Source organism: Lynx canadensis, chromosome B4, assembly GCF_007474595.2.
Source record: "Lynx canadensis isolate LIC74 chromosome B4, mLynCan4.pri.v2, whole genome shotgun sequence".
Classification (NCBI taxonomy): domain Eukaryota; kingdom Metazoa; phylum Chordata; class Mammalia; order Carnivora; family Felidae; genus Lynx; species Lynx canadensis.
Genome location: NC_044309.1, coordinates 20,744,405 through 20,761,644, shown reverse-complemented (window position 1 = coordinate 20,761,644; position 17,240 = coordinate 20,744,405). Strand labels below are relative to the sequence as shown.

General features: G+C 43.5%; 1 protein-coding gene across 1 annotated transcript; it reads right to left on the bottom strand.

The window, feature by feature from the left end:
• Window positions 1-133: 133 nt before the first annotated feature.
• LOC115518114 (polycomb complex protein BMI-1-like) lies at window positions 134-15,436 on the bottom strand. Its single transcript, XM_030321409.1, is given in 19 exon segments — window positions 134-2,397; window positions 2,488-2,568; window positions 2,875-2,973; window positions 3,402-3,433; window positions 3,436-3,446; window positions 3,524-3,632; window positions 3,797-3,847; window positions 3,941-3,996; window positions 4,602-4,698; window positions 5,048-5,178; window positions 12,811-12,832; window positions 12,835-12,869; window positions 13,536-13,570; window positions 13,659-13,722; window positions 13,817-13,845; window positions 13,847-13,929; window positions 15,259-15,328; window positions 15,330-15,350; window positions 15,352-15,436. Coding segments are annotated over 19 exon segments (1,404 nt in total). The 5' UTR covers window positions 15,400-15,436; the 3' UTR covers window positions 134-2,067.
• Between the last annotated feature and the right edge of the window lie 1,804 nt (window positions 15,437-17,240).

Below are 17,240 nucleotides of genomic sequence, written 5' to 3'. Positions count from 1 at the left end.
TTTTTTCATTCTTTATATACATGATCATCCAAAGTAAAAATATCATTTGAAATTTCCATTAACTAACTTTGCTTTCTTAGATAACATCATGAAAAACTTGAGAAGCCTAGAAAAATGAGTTAAATTCACCAAAATTGGCAAACATGGGTAACTTTTACTTCAAAGATTGTAGAGTAAATAAACAGATACATCTTTCAACTGGGCTTTCAAGCTATTATACAACAAAGCATGTACTTCTTAGCAACATCACTATTTAAGACAGCAATTGATTCTCTTTAGTTTTTTTACCTGTTGTAATCCACAATAGGGTTTCCAAAACTTCTGCACATTGTGCTTTTCATATCAAATTTTATTAAAGTCTTAGCTATTTTCTAAATGAATATCCTTTTTATTGGAATTTCCCCATTACAAATGAAATTTAATTTTACATCTATAATTAGAAACAACACTTACAATGGGACTGTACAAATTTAGGTCAAAATAAAAATATATGTATTTCGTGGTTTCATAAAACTTCATTTACTGTATCTTTAAAGAAAGCAGAAATAACAGCAATATATGTAAAAGTAATGATTTAATGACTATAAGCAAGACAAAGCAATAGAATTGTGCTTCTTTTGCAGACTGGGGACAATGAAATGTTTAGCTACAATTTTCCCATACAAACATGAAACGATATTCATATAGAATAAACACCCTCACAAATAACTGATGGGTGATGAACACACACCAAGTTCGACCAAAGCAAAACACAAACTGAAAACTGTTGGGATTATTCATATTTTAAATTCAACATGTTCACTCTGTTTAAAAATTAATACCTGGAGAAGCTAAAAATAAATTGCTTCTATTTCAAGACAATAGAGAGAGGACATACGTCATTGTTCATAGCTGTAAATGCAACTCTTAACTTTGAAATTCCTGCTATCCAACATATTAAAATAATTTCAGATAAAATGCCTTCTTCCAGCAATTTCCTGGTTTACTTAAAAATTTGTTTTAGAATTATAGTGATGGATACGCATTTTAAAAACACATTCATTCCATCAAAAGCAATAGGAAATGAAGACACTATTTCCAAATTCCTTAGTTAAAAGTTTTTCTTTACTGCAACAATTTAAAAAGTAAGTATGTATTACTAGAGAAAATCAGTATTATAATTTGCCAATTGCTTCCAATGAAATAGAATTTAGAATGAGAAATCCACATTAAAAATATTCTATGCTGATAAGGCTCAAACAGAGGGTATCTGCAAAGGTCGAACCAGTTGGGAGAATTTTAACAACCATTTCTGAATGCATGAAACACAATATTTTCTTTATAGTATTTATAAATATATCATACAATACTGTTTCCTGTTATGTCATATACCAATATGGCATTGTACAACAAGCATAATGCCATCTGATTCTTACAAAAGCGAATCATTTAAACAAGTCAGTAAAATAAACGGTAGTACCCGCTTTTAGGCATACAGATTGTAAAACTGAAGTTTACTTTCCTTTGATCGGTTTTGTGTAGCAACAGAGAAGTAAAAATCAAACAGGAATCAAAATGGCTAAATATGCAAGAAGTCGTTATTCACAGTGACATGGCTACATAGAATGCATTATTCTATGCATATTCTTTCCATTTGTTGAACTTCAAGATAAAAAGCACTTGTTTTCTACAGGTTCACAAAACAGCATAATAACAAGAACAATCAAGGAGAATGTAATGTAGGCGTTAGTTGAGATTAACAAACTATGGCCCAATGTTTATATCCACTGCAGAGTATTTTCAAATCCGAACCATGGTTACAGAAACCATTTCCCATCTTTCCTAACACACAGGAAAACATCTTGCCTGCCTTCTCAGAAACCAATTTGTAGGAACAATCTTTCTTTTCGATTAACGTCCATATGAATACCACATCTAGTCCATCTTTTATAGCCAAATTGAATGTCACTACAAAAGAAAGCAATTGGACGATAGTCACATGTATTAGCATCTCTAAAGCTGTAATGGCATGAGATATCTATATAAATCAGGGACTTAAAATTTTTTTTTCCTTAACAGTCTCAGGTATCAACCAGAAGAAGTTGCTGACGACCCATTTACTGACGATTTTCGAGGTCTATTGGCAAAGGAAGATTGGTGGTTACCGCTGGGGCTGCTGCTGGTTCCGTTCATAGTACTGGAAATGTGAGGAAACTGAGGGTGAGGAGACTGAACTGGAGTGCTGGGGCTAGGCAAACAAGAAGAGGTGGAGGGGATACCTCCTGCTGGGCTGTTGGCCTTGTCACTCCCAGAGTCACTTTCCAGTTCTCCAGCATTTGTCAGTCCATCTCTCTGGTGACTGATCTTCATTCTTTTACAAGTAGGTCGAACTCTGTATTTCAAAGGAAGCGGACCATTCTACAAAGTTAAAAGGAAAAAAAAAAAAAATCAGTCCTCTTTAAATACGGTTTACCACAATAACCTTCAAGTATTAGATATGCTACTTACCCTTCTCCAGGTGTAAATGTAGGCAATATCCATTAGTGTATAGTAATCCTTTAAAGGTTCCTCTTCATACATGACATCGATCTATTGAAAAATGATACTTCAATTATTAAGTACCATAAAGAACAAAGGTAAATCCAGATTTTGTCATCTAAATACAATCCAAAAATGCTTCAAAAGACATTCTCTCCAAACACCTGGACAAAGAAAGACTCCCCCTTGAAACTTTAAAAGGAAAAGAGAAGAAATATTTCCTGAAATTATGAAGGAATTTACATTCATAGCATAAAACAAAATTCAGACTAAACACTTTAAGAGATAGTTCCAATTAAGTCCTGTATTTAAAAAAATCCACATTAAATGCACCAAGACTATAAGGCAGATAGATACCTGGAAAGTATTAGGTATGTCCATTTTACTTCTGAGAAACTTTCTTAGGTGCATCACAGTCATTGCTGCTGGGCAACGTAAATATCTCTTATCATTCACCTAAGAATACAGTTAGAAAAGTTATTTCTTAAAATTCTTTTCAGCTAAGAAAAAAGTTTTAATTAGATTGCCTCAATATGGTAAAGGTATGAATACTAAAGCTGAGACTGACTATATTTTTAACTACACTTTGAGTTTACTATTATTGATACTAAATAGATTCCTGACATAGTAAGAACACTTTAAATAAAACAAAGCATTAAGCATTAATTCTTTAAAGCATTTTGTAAGAATAGTAACTACATACAAAATAAATTCTATCTAGTTACTATCAGATATAAATCACTCTTAAACATCAAATATGATCATTTTCTCCCATTTGACAGCATCATCTGGCCCTAGCATATTCTAAAGCACAGCATACACCCTCATAAAATCTAGAAGCCAAATGCTGTTTCTTCTATAGGTTTTTGTGACATGAAACATACCTCCTCCTTAGGTTTCTCCTTGTCTTTGTTACTTTCCGATCCAATCTAAGAAACATAACTTATTAGTGGAACAATGTACCCATGAAAGGATTAGCATAAAACCCATTTCCTACGAAATTTACCTGTTCTGGTCGAAGAATTCAATGGATAAGCTTATTATCTCATCATCAGTTATAATTCTTTTATCTTCATCTGCAACTTCTCCTCTATCTTCGTTAGAGCCATTGGCAGCTATGAAGACATTTTGAAACTCAATTTTAGAAAATTAAATATGTAATTAAAATATTACGTAGGAAGATGGAAGTGGTACTTTAAATTAAACTCAATTTTAATAAATTACTGAATAATAAGTTCTCCCTCCAAGTAAAATGTCTTTTCCCTTCTAAAGATTTTACCATCAGCTGAAGGATGAGCTGCATAAAAATCCCTTCTTCTTTTCATTTCATCTAGAGGAGGAAAAAGAAAGTCTTAAACATTTGTTATAGTAGATAAAACAGATAAATACCTTGTAAAAACTCATTTGTAACCAAGTTACTCACTTTTGAAAAGCCCTGGAACTAATTTGTATACAATATCTTGGAGAGTTTTATCTGACCTGAAAAAGAATTAGAAAAGTAAATTCTTAATTATAATGGCAAAAACCTTAGATGCTCATATCAGTTACTATACATTCTTCGTTTTCTTTCTCCTATAGTATTTTACTTGATTGTGAGAGTCTCCATCAGTAAGATAACAATTATGAGAATAAAATTTCTTTATGTAGTAGTACTCTTCAATCAATAGAAAAATACTTTTATTTTATATTCATTAATTCTTCACATCTCATGGAGTCAAGAGACGTGTGCCTTTCAAGTTATTAAATTAGCTAATAGGAAAGAGAATAAAGAGAAAAGAATGGAAGTATTTTAAACACACTCATTCCTGCTTGTCATAAAGTCAATAAAGCAATGCAGAAATGGAGAACGAATTCAGATTTTTAAAGATGTGTAAATAAAAACCTTAAAATCCACTTGAACAGTTCTCAACTTTGTCTAAAGTTAGTCATCATTAAAATGGCAAGAAATGAGCAACCTCCACAAAGCATACACATCAGGTGAAGATTCAAGGGTAAATTTTGTGTGAAGAAATAAAACAGGATAGCCTTCACTAAATTATGCAATTCCAGTAACAATTACAGACTAATTTTAAACATTTTCTTACCTTATATTCAGTAGTGGTCTGGTTTTGTGAACTTGGACATCACAGATAGGACAATACTTGCTGGTCTCCAAGTAACGTACAATACATGTTTTACAGACTAGACGTAGAAAAATGAAGTTTTGTAAGTTTAGAGATTAGATGCTAAGCATTAAAATCAGGGTCAAAAATGGAAAACTAGTAGTAAGAAAATGCTAAACGCCAAAAGGTATTTCCAATTAAATAAACTTCATCAATATCCTGAGAACACTTGTCCACTGCATACTTGTACTTATAAAATGTTTAAAATACGCATTAACAAAAATTCACCAAATCCAAGAGTAGAAAACAACTCCATCACTTTGTACCAACATTCTCAAGGACTGAGGGAATTGTTATAGTTTTCAAACATCAGAAAGAAACGTGAAAGTACACATGACACTAAAAAAGGTCTAAAACTTTGTACTTACAGGAATGTAGACATTCTATTATGGTTGTGGCATCAATGAAGTACCCTCCACAAAGCACACACATTAGGTGGGGATTTAGCTCAGTGATCTTGATTCTGGTTGTTCGATGCATTTCTGCTTGATAAAAGATCCTGCAAGACACAGAAATATTGGCTATAATCCACAGAAAGAGAAACGAGATTATCTCCCAACTTCTAGTAACCGTACACTCTGAAGTGCTGTGGAGTTCATAAAGCTCGTTTAAAACTGTACAGCTGGGCTGTCCCAACGTTTTCTACAGAAGGAATTTACTAATCAGACCTAAATCAATTACAGTGAAATGATGAAAGAGGATTCAACTAAAATAACTTCTGGTCCCTCAGGTCATTCCAGGAGGGAGAAGAAAAGGTCCGGGGTGGGGGCTGGGAGCTGAGAGTATTCGGGTCTCTTTCTTCCATTTGTCCTCTAGCCTAGCAGCCCCAAGGCTGCTGCAGACGCCACACAGTCCCCGCAGATATTTACCAACCGCCAGGGCTTGTTCCAGGTCTCCAAATTTATTGTAAAACTTCCTTATGGATCTTCAGCTGAAAATCCGTGAGCATGCCCTGGCTTCCCAGGGGTTCTTGTTGTTTTAGGCGGTTCCAGCAACCAGAACCTGGCACGTTTTCACGCGATACAAAGGGAAAACAAATTCTGCCCTATCTGCATCCCTGGCATTTCCGGAGCTGGGTGCTGGGGCCGCAGAAGCACCTCCAGTCGGCCTCGGGCTGGGGCCTGAGCGCGCGGACGCCCGGGGGCCGGGATGCGAGGGGCGGATCCGGCGGCGCCCGCGGCTCCGTCTCGCTCCGGATTCGGAACTCGCCTCTGTCGGGGTTTCCATAGCAACTTACACTTACACTTGGCATCCGGCCACCGCTGCAACTCCGCGCGGAGCCGGGCCGAGCCCGGAGCTTCGGCAGGCGTGCGGGGCGGCTGGGCGGCGGGGCGGAGGGCGGCGGCGGGGCGCGGGGGAGGGGCCGGCGCGGGGGCGGGGCTGGCGCGGGGGCGGGGTGGGGTGCGGGCGGCGCGGCTCGGGGGTGGGGCAGCCCCACGAGGCCCGCGGCGCTGGGGAGCAGGATCCCAGCCCGCGGCAACCCGGCGGGCAGCCTGGGGGGCCCCGGAGCGCGCGAGTGGTGGAGGAAAAATGCAAACCGAACTCCCGGCCATTTCGGACACTCTTGGGGGCCTCTTTCCAAGTCGACTCGGTGCGAAGAACTTCTTTCAGATCTTGACTCGGTCTCTCCTGTTAGCAATCACTAGGTCAAAAATTTCACGAAGGGATCATTTGAGAATTGCCAACTGTGCACTTAGCCCAAAATCGTCAGGGCTCAAATTGCAGAGATGTTTATTGAACTGAACCTCTTTAAAGCTTTCTTCTCTAATATGAAGTTCTCCTGCAGATTAGATTAGCGATACAAAGTTTGGCTAAGGCTAAAAAGTGAAATCTGTGCTACAAGAAGACAAGGAGGGGGCAAAGCCGTGTGTTTTATTTGAACTATGCTGGAGGCAAGAAAAACTACTTAATCGGTACGGTAGTGACAATATGTAAAGAATCATGTGACCAGCCCATTCCCAACGCTAAATCAACACCTTGTCAACCCAGAGCAACGATAGGAGAGAAAAACAAATGTCATTTTCTCAGCCTAACCTCCATACAAATCCCCACACGATGAAATAATATTCCCAAAAGATACCATATATTACAGAAAAGTCACGGTGGGGAATTGTCAGCAACAATATACCAGCGGACAATCAGGAAAGTCAATTATTTCGTGTAGTGCTCTTGAAAAATATATTTCTTACCCCCACTTCATTCATTTCAGAACCTAAAATAGGACCACGTTTCTAGACCTGTGTGGAGTACATTCTCAAAACTGCTCTGAATAGAAATCTAGGAACTTGTGAAACTTGAAGATGCATCTGAGGTTTTAATTCCTAGGGAATTTTAATGCAGAAGAAGGAAATACCAATCAACATACCTCAATGGCTGAAACTAACAGCTTTAGAGTACTAAAAAAAAAAAAAAAAAAGGCAAAAACAAAACAAAGCCTCTTTTATGAAAGTGATCACAGTAGCAACCAGTGACTTCAACCAGAAAACTTCATGTGTGATTCCTCAGTTATCTTTGGATTACTTGTTTACAAGAATATTGTCAACATGTTGTTAAAATAAATCTAATTGGGGTTGCAGAGGAGTTGTGGGCGGAGCACTGTCCCAAAAGAGTAGCAATATTTAAATCCATTGTACTTGATTAAAGACAAACCTTAATTCTTAAAGCAAACTCTCCTTGTGAAACCACAGGACCTTTCCTAGAAAGATAACAAGGTGATACTTAGGTCTCCTTGTGATAGCATATCACACTAATGTCACCGAACATGAAGTTTGAGAAGGGACTTCAATAAAAACAGATGCCTTATTTCTCTGCTGTACAGAAAGCACCAAACACAAATACTAACATACAGAACAGTTAAGCCTCAGTGGAGGGAAATCTGCCGGTTGGCTTTTAACAGGTAAGTCACAATCACCTGGTTTGGCCACAGTCCTATCGCCATTTATAATGCCAGTAAATATCACTTCATTACTTAACATAAAAATCAGTTCTTTATCTTTGTATACCACTTGAGAGTACTGGCAATGTAATGATGATTTCCAAAATGTTTGACATGCTTGATAGGTTTAGGAAACAAACAATCCCTTGCACCTTAGAAATGAAACCCTCCTAGGTTCCAATACAGAAACTGCCAGGCAGGCAAGCAAAAAATGCACCACACAGTAGTAAAAATACTCAATAGTTAAAACTTGCCTTTGTACCATACTCAGTGGGGGCTGTCAGTTTAGTTGGGAGGCCTAACACCATGTCAAAATGAAGCAAAACAGAAGCAAGCTCTTATGTTAACAATCAGCTTGACTATTGCAATCTAAGAAATGCAAATGAACTCCAAAACCCCAGTTGGGGTTCACAGCCCAGAAGTATGGGTAAAGTTTGGGTTAACTTGACTCTGAGGGAGAGCTTTGCCGAGTTGGGTACTTAACACCCATCCATCCCGGAACTTGGTGGTAGAGTATTAATGGATTTATCAAGTACAATTAAATACTCAATTTTCTTACAAAAGCACGTGTGTGTATCCACATGCACACGCAATGACTTTTATATGGCTTCAAAGACACTGTTACCATGCATGTAATTTGCACAGGTAAGTAATTTCAAACACCTTTGCACTCTGGGGCAAATGTATGGGAATGAACTCAGATACTTAAAAGTTTATAAATCTGCTCATGAACCCAATCTCTAAGGGATTCTGACCAGTCTACTTAAAATAAAATTCAAATACTAACAGTCACATGAAGTATATACTGTCAAAGATTTGCATCCTTAACTTTCAAGTCTTTATTGTAGCTCATAATGGGTTTCCAGAACTTGGGGGTTAAGGTTCCTATGAAATATATGCAGAACCACTCACAACATTCTAGGTACCACCCACCTACAGTAGGATTTGGAGAAATATGCCCAGAATTTTGCCTACTTTAAGAGAAGGGGTTAAATACATGCTTCTCTTTTAAATATTGGACCGTGACCACTAAGCCCACTAAATCCTTTTATTGCAATTGGAAATGATCAAAGTCTCTCTACTTGTTTACTTCCAATTATTAACTGTAAATTTCTGGGGGAAAACACCATCCTCTATCGCTGTCAAACCCAAAAGGCTGTGTAAACACACGTAGTCAACTTTTTAGTGCTCCTTTTCCAAAGCATCTCTTCACCACATGACCTATGCTGACATTCAGCAAAACCTATAAAACGTAGTGGACTTAAGTCACGGTTCTAAGTGCATCCCATAGGAGAGGCTGAGAGAAAAATTGCAGTGACCGAGGTGGGGGGCGGCGGGGGGGGGAGAGAAAAAGAAGGAGGGGGCGAAAGAAGAAAGGAAACCTCTTGCAAGACTAACGTCCAGTCACCATCATCACCCCAAAAAAAGCTCCAAATTTGAAATGCCCACTTCCCAGTGCGCGCGTCCCAAGTAATGTTTCGAGAACTCATCTAAGACTCGCAACAAATAACACCTTGAAAACTTTACCATTTTAAACACAAATGCAGGAGACCTTGGAAACAACTGGGAACCGCCATCTTACAAGCCATCCAATTTCACACAAGTGTCCCTCCAACTTAAGTTAATAACATTTTTGTTCGGGCTCTCTCCAGTTTAACATCCACCTCGGCGGGGTCGCTGCCCCCCACGCAACCCGTCCCTATAAAATGAGGGCATTCTCTGGACGTTCAAACCCCTCAAAGCCCTTCTTCGGGAGAAGAGGGAAGCCACTTGACCCGAGCAGCTCCCGATTTCAGGAACCCGTCCCCGTTTCATCCAAACTCTACCCTCTCAACAAAGGGCGCCTGGCGGGGAGAGCCGCGGAGGCTGGAAATAGAAGGTTCTTCTCGGGGGCCATGTGCGTCGCGAGGGTGTAGAGGGGCGCTCGGGGGAGAAAGGAACTAAAACGTGGGGCCGCGCGCGGCGCGTCACGGGGCTGGAGCGGGCGGACGGCTGGAGACGGCGCCGAGACGGCTGGCGGAGGCGGCCGGCGGAGGCGGGAGCGGCGCGGGCTGCGGGTACGGTCCCGGCGCCGCGGGAGTCGGCGGGCGGAGGAGGGCGCGCGCTCGCGGGGAGCGGGCGGCGCGCGGGGCCGGGCGGCGCGCGGGGCCGGCGGGGCGGCGGCGGCAGGCGGGAGGCGGCGCGGGGTCGGCGCCAACGCTGTCAGCGGCCCTCCGGCCGGCACGGAGAGGAGCGGGGGGGGGGGACGCTCCCCATCCACCCGCGGCCGGCCCGAGCCCCGCGCGGCCCCCGCAGCCCCCCGGCCCGTCCCGGAGGCGCCTCGCCTCCTACGTACCCGGAAAAAAGCCAGCCGGCGAGAGGCGATCGAAGCGGGCGGAAAGACAATGAAAGTTAAAAGTCGTTCAGCAGAAAATGAATGTGAGCCAAGCGGCCATCTTGAAGCGAGTGCAGACGCCGCTGTCAATGGGCCAACGAGCGCAGCCGAGAGGAGCCGCGGCCGCCGCGCTCGGCTCATGCTGCTCTCCGAGCCCGGCCTCCCTCCATCCTCCTCCTCCGCCTCGGCCTCACTCCTCCTCCGCGGCATCCTCTCCTCTCCCCTCCTCCCTCCTCCTCCTCGGCCTCCAACGCCTCCTCCTCCTGGGCCTCCTCCATCCTCTCTCATCCTCTCCTCGGCCGCCGCCGCCTCCTCCCGCTCGCACTCGGGGAGGGAAGCGCGCGGAGGGGGCGCGATCAGTATTATTCTGCGGGGCTGGGAGGTGTTTCTAATCCGGATCGGGGCTCCCTCGCCAACATCCCCATTGTCTCGCCCCGATCTCTGCCTTTAATACTACGATTATTATTTCATAGTTGCTGTGGGGGGAGGAGGGCGAGTGGGGGGCGCCGTGTGTGTGCGTGCGGAGAGGCGGGGGGAGGGGAGGAAGGATGAGGAGGGGGGGAGGGGAGGGTGGAAAAAAAAAAATGCACCGCTGAAGGCAGAGTGGAAACTGACACCGGCTCCAAAATGGCTCAGAGTCCGCCCGCCCCCTCCCCCCCGCCCGCCCCCCCACCGGGTCACGTGCTCCCCTCATTCCTTAAGGGCGGCCTGGGAATTAGTGTCGGTGTAGTCGGGCCCGCGGGCCGCCCCTCCACCTCCGAGCGGCGCGACCCGGCCCCCTCCCCCTCGCCTCAGCGCGGCGGCGGCGGCGGCGGCGGCGGCGGCGGCGCTGGCGCGGCTGCGGAGACATTTCTCCACAGCGCCACACGCGCCACCCTGCTCCCGGCGCGGGCATCGCTTCGGCCCCGCACGCAGCTCAGCTCACCCCACCCCCCCCACCCCCCGTTATTCTTTCTTTCTGCCGCCCGCCTCCACCCGCGGCGCACACGTCCACTGGCTCCCGCCAAGGAAAGCGCCGGGCCACCTCCCCCGGCCCGGCCCCGCCAGCCCAACGGGCTGCGGCCCAGACTCCGGCGCCGCGGCGCGGAACCTGCGCCCGAGTTGGGCTCGCGGAAACAACAGCGCCCGCCCCTGTCTTCCCGCGGCCGCGCCGGCCCCCTTCCCCGCCCGCCGGCGGCCGAGGCGGGGCGCGCGCGCGGGCAGCGGCTCGCTCCGGCCAGGGGCTCCGCGCGGGGGCTGGCCGGGCCGGGCCTCGGGAGCCCCGCGGGCGAGGGTCCGACTGCGGGCCAGCCCCCCCCCCCCCCCCCCGCCCCCGCCCCGGCTCAGGTAACGGGACCGGCCCGCTCCCGCCGCGGGGCGACCACGTCCGCTCCCCAAGTCCCGAAACGGGGTCTTCCACAAACCCCGGAGATCGCATGCTTTCCCACTGTGTTTAACTTTAATCCGGAGAAAAGGCGATCGTTAAAAGTTAACGCTAATCGTATGTATGTCTTCAAAGTAATAATTAACACAAACTCAAATCCAAACAAACTCTCACCACTCTTTTTGTGGGAACAACTTATTTATTCAGAGTGTCATACTGTCTACTTCCTTTTGTGAGACTTGAAAAAGACCAAATGGGATCAATGCACAGTTTATGCTGAAGATGTCTGAAATAGGCAGAATTTCCCTCAACTCTTTTACACGTGTAAAAAAGTGTCAAAATTGACGAGCGGCATAAATCCAAAAGGCAACGGTTTTTTTTTTCTACTTAAGAGAAGGACATCCAGCTCGCACAAACGGTGGTTCGGTCGACGACAAGGCGTTCCTGGTCTTCCTCGACACCCGGGCGCATCGTTAACTTTCCCAAGTTACAACTGAGTTGCTCTTTCCAGACTTTTCGAAGCATCTTTAAGTTTCCCCACCAAGTCCTAAAAGACGTTTATAATGCCACGTTTTTAGGATAAAACACAAGACACAAGTATCCAAGTTTGAGAAAGATGCAAGAAAAAAAAGTCGGGGCACTTTCTAAACGAGTTTAAATTCACGAGGGTTTTAACCTTTTGGCAAGCCACTATCGATCAAAAGAAGGTTCCCCTCTGAAATGCTCATCTTCAAATGGGCCACTCTCCCCTCGCATTTGAAATACAATTTCTAACCGAATCCTCTTAACAGGCAAGATAGGTCAGAACTAAATTTCTCCAGTTACCTAACAAAAATTACGCTGTATTCACACTTTCTGAGAGAGTTTAAAGTTTGATTAATGGTTGCATTAAAACAATTCCACAGGAGATGCCTTTTGAAAAATTCAAAATTCATCAAAATTTCAAGTAATGCTTTTCATTGTTTTAAGTGGTAAGAAATAAATCGTTCCTGTCCAGTAATCAACGTAGTTTTGAATGTTTCCGTCTACATTGGCAATATGAAAGGTTTTAGAACTTTATGTACACTTCCTCTTTATAAAAAGTCATTTAAAACCATTTAAAGATTGTTTGAAAGTTTTAATCCTGAAAGTAAAAGAAGACATTTTCAAAGACATGCCCTTATTTTGCTGTGTCTTATTGGATCAAACTAATCACAATAGAAGGAATTCACACTCAACACTACCAATTCAGAAATGTTCTAACCAGAGGGAACAGCAAATATAACCCAATTCTGTTAGGAATGTCTTAATTTCAAAAGTGAAGCCTACTTTAAAATACTGCTTTGAAGCCCTTTCCCATTAAATCCTTAACAACCTTCACTGTCTCCTGACAGATGGTTAGTTGTTCTTTGAACTTTCCATAAGCATAATTCTCAAACATCTATAAACCAACAGGCATATTCACAGATCTATACTGTACCTGTAATTGTTCCATGTTGCACTAAAATAATCTCTGGGTTGGGCTCGGGAATCAGTGTTCTATGGAAGAAAAAAAAAAAACGCTGTTTATGCAAATCAAGGGCATTTTAAATTTCATTACACATTTACATTTTAGACACGGCATATGTGTAAATACCTCTACATTTAAGGTCACCAAATATGCAGGTCTGTACATCTAGAAGTTGATTGGTCTAAAGAGCACAAACATACACTTCAGTCTTTTTTTTTTTTTTTTTTTCCGTTCCTTAAATCCCCCCAGAAACAGTTTGTCCAACTTTACCTTTATCTGATATTCCAAACGCCAAGAAAACATCAGTATATGAGGAAGAGATCTGCCTATACTAAACCATACAATGATAATTTTTGTACATAATATCTACAGAAGACTCAGACTTGAGTATTTCTCTCTACCAAGAATGGTGGCTACCTCCCCACCTCACACACACACAATTCAATCTCCTCTGAATTCAAAATGTTAAACCGTATTTTCAAGTTCTGAGAGTCAAAGAGCATTGAAAAATTATCTCAATAAACTTTACCTTTAAAAAAACATTAGCTTAACTCAATTGTTGCACTTTGCCCCTTGGCCCCCTTTTCTTTTGGTCAAGATCCCTGTCTTTTTGCCCTGTTTTGTTTCACACCAGACTCTCCATTCATACCTGCAAGTGAAAAGTGGCTCAGCTTGACACCTTATACAGTACCTACCTTCCCAGTAGGATTTCTAGGGAATTCTTATTATTCTGGAGGGGGAAAGAAAGAAAGAAAACACATCTTTGCAAAGAGAAGAAAAATAGTAACTATTAATTTAAAAAACTTTAAATAAGTAACCTGATATTCCGTGCAAAACAGTTCTATTCGCTCTCTATCAAATTTACAGTCTTCTAGATAAGTGCTAGAGGGGGGGAGAAAAGCCAAAGTTTAAAAAGTGAAATTGGAGTCTTAAAGATACTATTGAAAACAAATGAATATTTAAATAAATCCTGTACCTTAGAGTTGACTTGTCAGCTCTTTGCTTTTCCTGCCCTCCAGTATGTAAGTTGCAGTGCTGTGTGACAATGTTTTAAAACCACAGGGTCGATATGTTTCAAGTCTGGGTGATCTAAATAAATTAATTGCTAGTGATGGCTGTGATAATAAATTCTTTATCGTCATGTTTCTAAAATGGGTATTTTAATTTGGGTAAAAATCCCCTTTAACAAGATAACAAAAAGAATTAACTCTAAAGACTGCAATTATAAGTAAATGAGATGAACAACAAGGTCAATGGAAAACAAATGAGCATACATCAATAATTCTGTTACCGGTTCCAATTGCCTTCTTTTATTTTGCCTTACTTTTTCATGTGTGTGTGTTTTTTTTTTTTTACAAACTGTACAACCCCAAAGGAAAAAAAAAATAAACTAAAAGTGGTCAATACACGCTGGATGCAGCATATTCAGAGGAAAATAAGAAGACAAATATTTTACATGGTGTAAACTTAAGAATGAATAAACTGTCCCTCTAAAATGGATTAACTTTAGGATAACTGGCTCCAAGGACATTAATACATCAAAAGCGGGACACGGGTTCAGAATATAAAATACAATTTTCAAAATATTTTTCCGATTTTGACAGCTCTCCTTTTTTTTTTTTGAGATTAACCCAGGTGGTGGTTACTATTTTCGTTTAAAGAACTTCCACTTTCATACTTTTTGTACAAGGGTTTAGATCATGAAACTACAGAAAAAACAAAATTTGAATTGTTGGGATATTTATACTTAAGAAAATTATCTAAAAGCGATGTCTTAAAATACGCTTTCAATCCATACAGACACGGCACTCGCAATCACTGACCGGACCACTTGAAAGAGACTCGTCTCCTGGTAACTGGTGCGGAACAAAACATTATGCACCATATTTTAAAGTTCTAGGCGTGGGACCTGTGCAAAACATACTTAACTGGGGTGTTGCAGTGATCACAGGGGCTTGAGGTATTCTCTAGATTGGAAAATGTCAACACTATGTGACCTAGTAATTCTTTGGAAACAGAGCCTTTAAAACCTTTGCCAGCCTAGCACTGAACGCTTGAATTGCAGGGAGCTACCCTGATGAAGTCCAAGTGTCAACTAGCCTTTGCCTCAGACCAGGCTGCAAACCTTAGATGTTTAGGCCACAAACAAGACTCGAACACGGGCTTTACAAAGGAACAAAGAGACTGGGAGGAGAAATCAGACCAGAAACGTGTAGCCGGCTGTGTGCAGGTGCCAACTGGGGACAGAACAATGGTCAGGGTCCGCTCCGGGTTCACATCCCCACACTCCGTCCGGAGCGAAGGGCAAAGCCCGGAGACTTCCTCTTCCCGGGGTTTTCCCCCTCTCGCTCGGTCTCGCTCCTCTTCTCCGAGCGCCCCTCCACCCAGGCCGATCTAGCTCAGAGCCGAGCGGCTTACCTAACACGGCCTCGTCCGCCTGGGCGTCCAGCAGGCTCTGGAAAGCCGCCCGGAGGAGAAGCGTGAAGGCGGTTGGAGTCGAAGGAGCCAGGAATCGGCCAGCATCTGGAAGCCTTTCTGCACATACTCCGAGAGCTCCATTGTGAGCGCGCCGTGACCTTCGACACGCGCACCACGTGACACGCGCCGCGCGCTCAGCTGATGCGGCCGCGCGCGGCACGCGGCTCCGGGCGGCGGCGCGGGCTGCGGCCTCCCGGCCCGGGGCCTCCCCGGCCGCCTCCCCGGCTCGCGCTTCGGCCAGCGCGCCTAGCCGCCCACCCTCCGTCGCCCGCCGCCCCTGCCGTTCCCGGCGCCGTGGCTTCCGTCCAGCCCTTCCTTCTGTGGCAGCCGCGCGAGCTGCACGCGCCTCAGGGAGAGGGGCGGCCCCCCGGGCGCTTTGTGGACGCGCTCTGTGCTTTCTCTTCCCCTCGGTGCTCACCTAGGTCTGTCACCAGCTCCTGCGGGGCTCCGCCGGAGCGTTCCTGGAAAGACCCCCTGGCGGGGGGAGTGGAGGGAGAGGTGGGGATTCCGGCCCCCCGCTCCCCCCCCCCCCACCACCCCCCCAAAACTACGCCTCCCTTGCTCCTCGCTCAGCGCGAAAGCCTGCGGGAAGCTCCCATTTAGAGCAACTGGTTGTGTTTTTTTCTGGTTTGGGGGGGGTTTTGTACTCAAACAGCTTAACCTCCCAGCGTTGCCCTTTTGTGAGTGAGGCTGTAGACCTCAAGTTACATAATTCTTGTTTATTTTTCCTTTTTCATTGTCAGTCCTGGAATATGGCAGTGGATTCCTTCCTGCGTGTGTGTATGTGTCTGTGTGTACACACATGTTCATGCGTACAGTGCGCGTGTGGTCCTACTGTACTTCCATAATTGAGGGATTCATAAATTATCCGCAAACATTTGACAGAATTATTGGAATTGTATATGCCGCTGCAAATGACGACCCTCCCCCCCCCCCAAAGCAAACGGACACAAGTTTTGTGCTGCTGTGCTTATGACATCTCTGTGGTTTTAATGAAAGAGTCTTCACATATCAGGCAGTTATCTTAATAAAATACAGGTAGGACTGGCAAGGGTTTTATTAGAAGTGATTCCTGGCTCAGCTATCCATAACTTAAAAAACTCAAATATTGTCCAAAGTTTTTAACTTTGCCTTTGTATTTCGACGGAGTTGGAGAACAAAAATGATTCTTTGGGGGGAAAAATAAGAAGCAAAGTAGATTACGCATTTTTGATCACAAGAATTTAAAAAGAAAAGTTAAAAAGCAAGTTCTTTATGGTGGAGGGAGGGGGGCGGGGATAAGGAGCAAGAAAGGTGTTTTAGCCTCCAGGAGCGATTATTTGAAACAGACTCCAGGTGAGACACTTCTGTGGGAATAATTTAGTGCTTATTTTGGGGGGAGAAAAGTTTCTAATAAATATAATCAACATTTAAACTTGCAGCAATACGTAGAAAGCACCTGGTTTCACAACAGGACACAAATGGAATAATTTAGCATCAGTTGAAAAATTTCCAGGTATCTGATTTACATAGGGGATACTTTACAGGGCAGAGTTGTGTAAGTGTTAATATTAACAACACCCGAGATCATTACATTTATTACATGTGTATTTTATGACCTTGTGTAACATTGATTGTTAATATTCTAATAGAATTTGAGTTGATTATTGTAATCATACTCAATGTAGTGTCAAAAAGAAAGCGTTAATGCCTGACTGTAGATTTTTAAATGTTGTTTTAAAAGAGGAAAATACATACAATAAATGGTTGTGAATTTGAGAGTATAAAAGTTAGGAAATTCACAGGGATTGTTTCCAAAATAGCTGTCATGTTACTCTTATACTATGTAATTACTTTCTCTTACAAGGCATTTGTCCTCTTTTGCCTAGATATACTTGTGTTAGGCCCGAGTGATGAGTACATTTGCAGCTCACACAAAAATT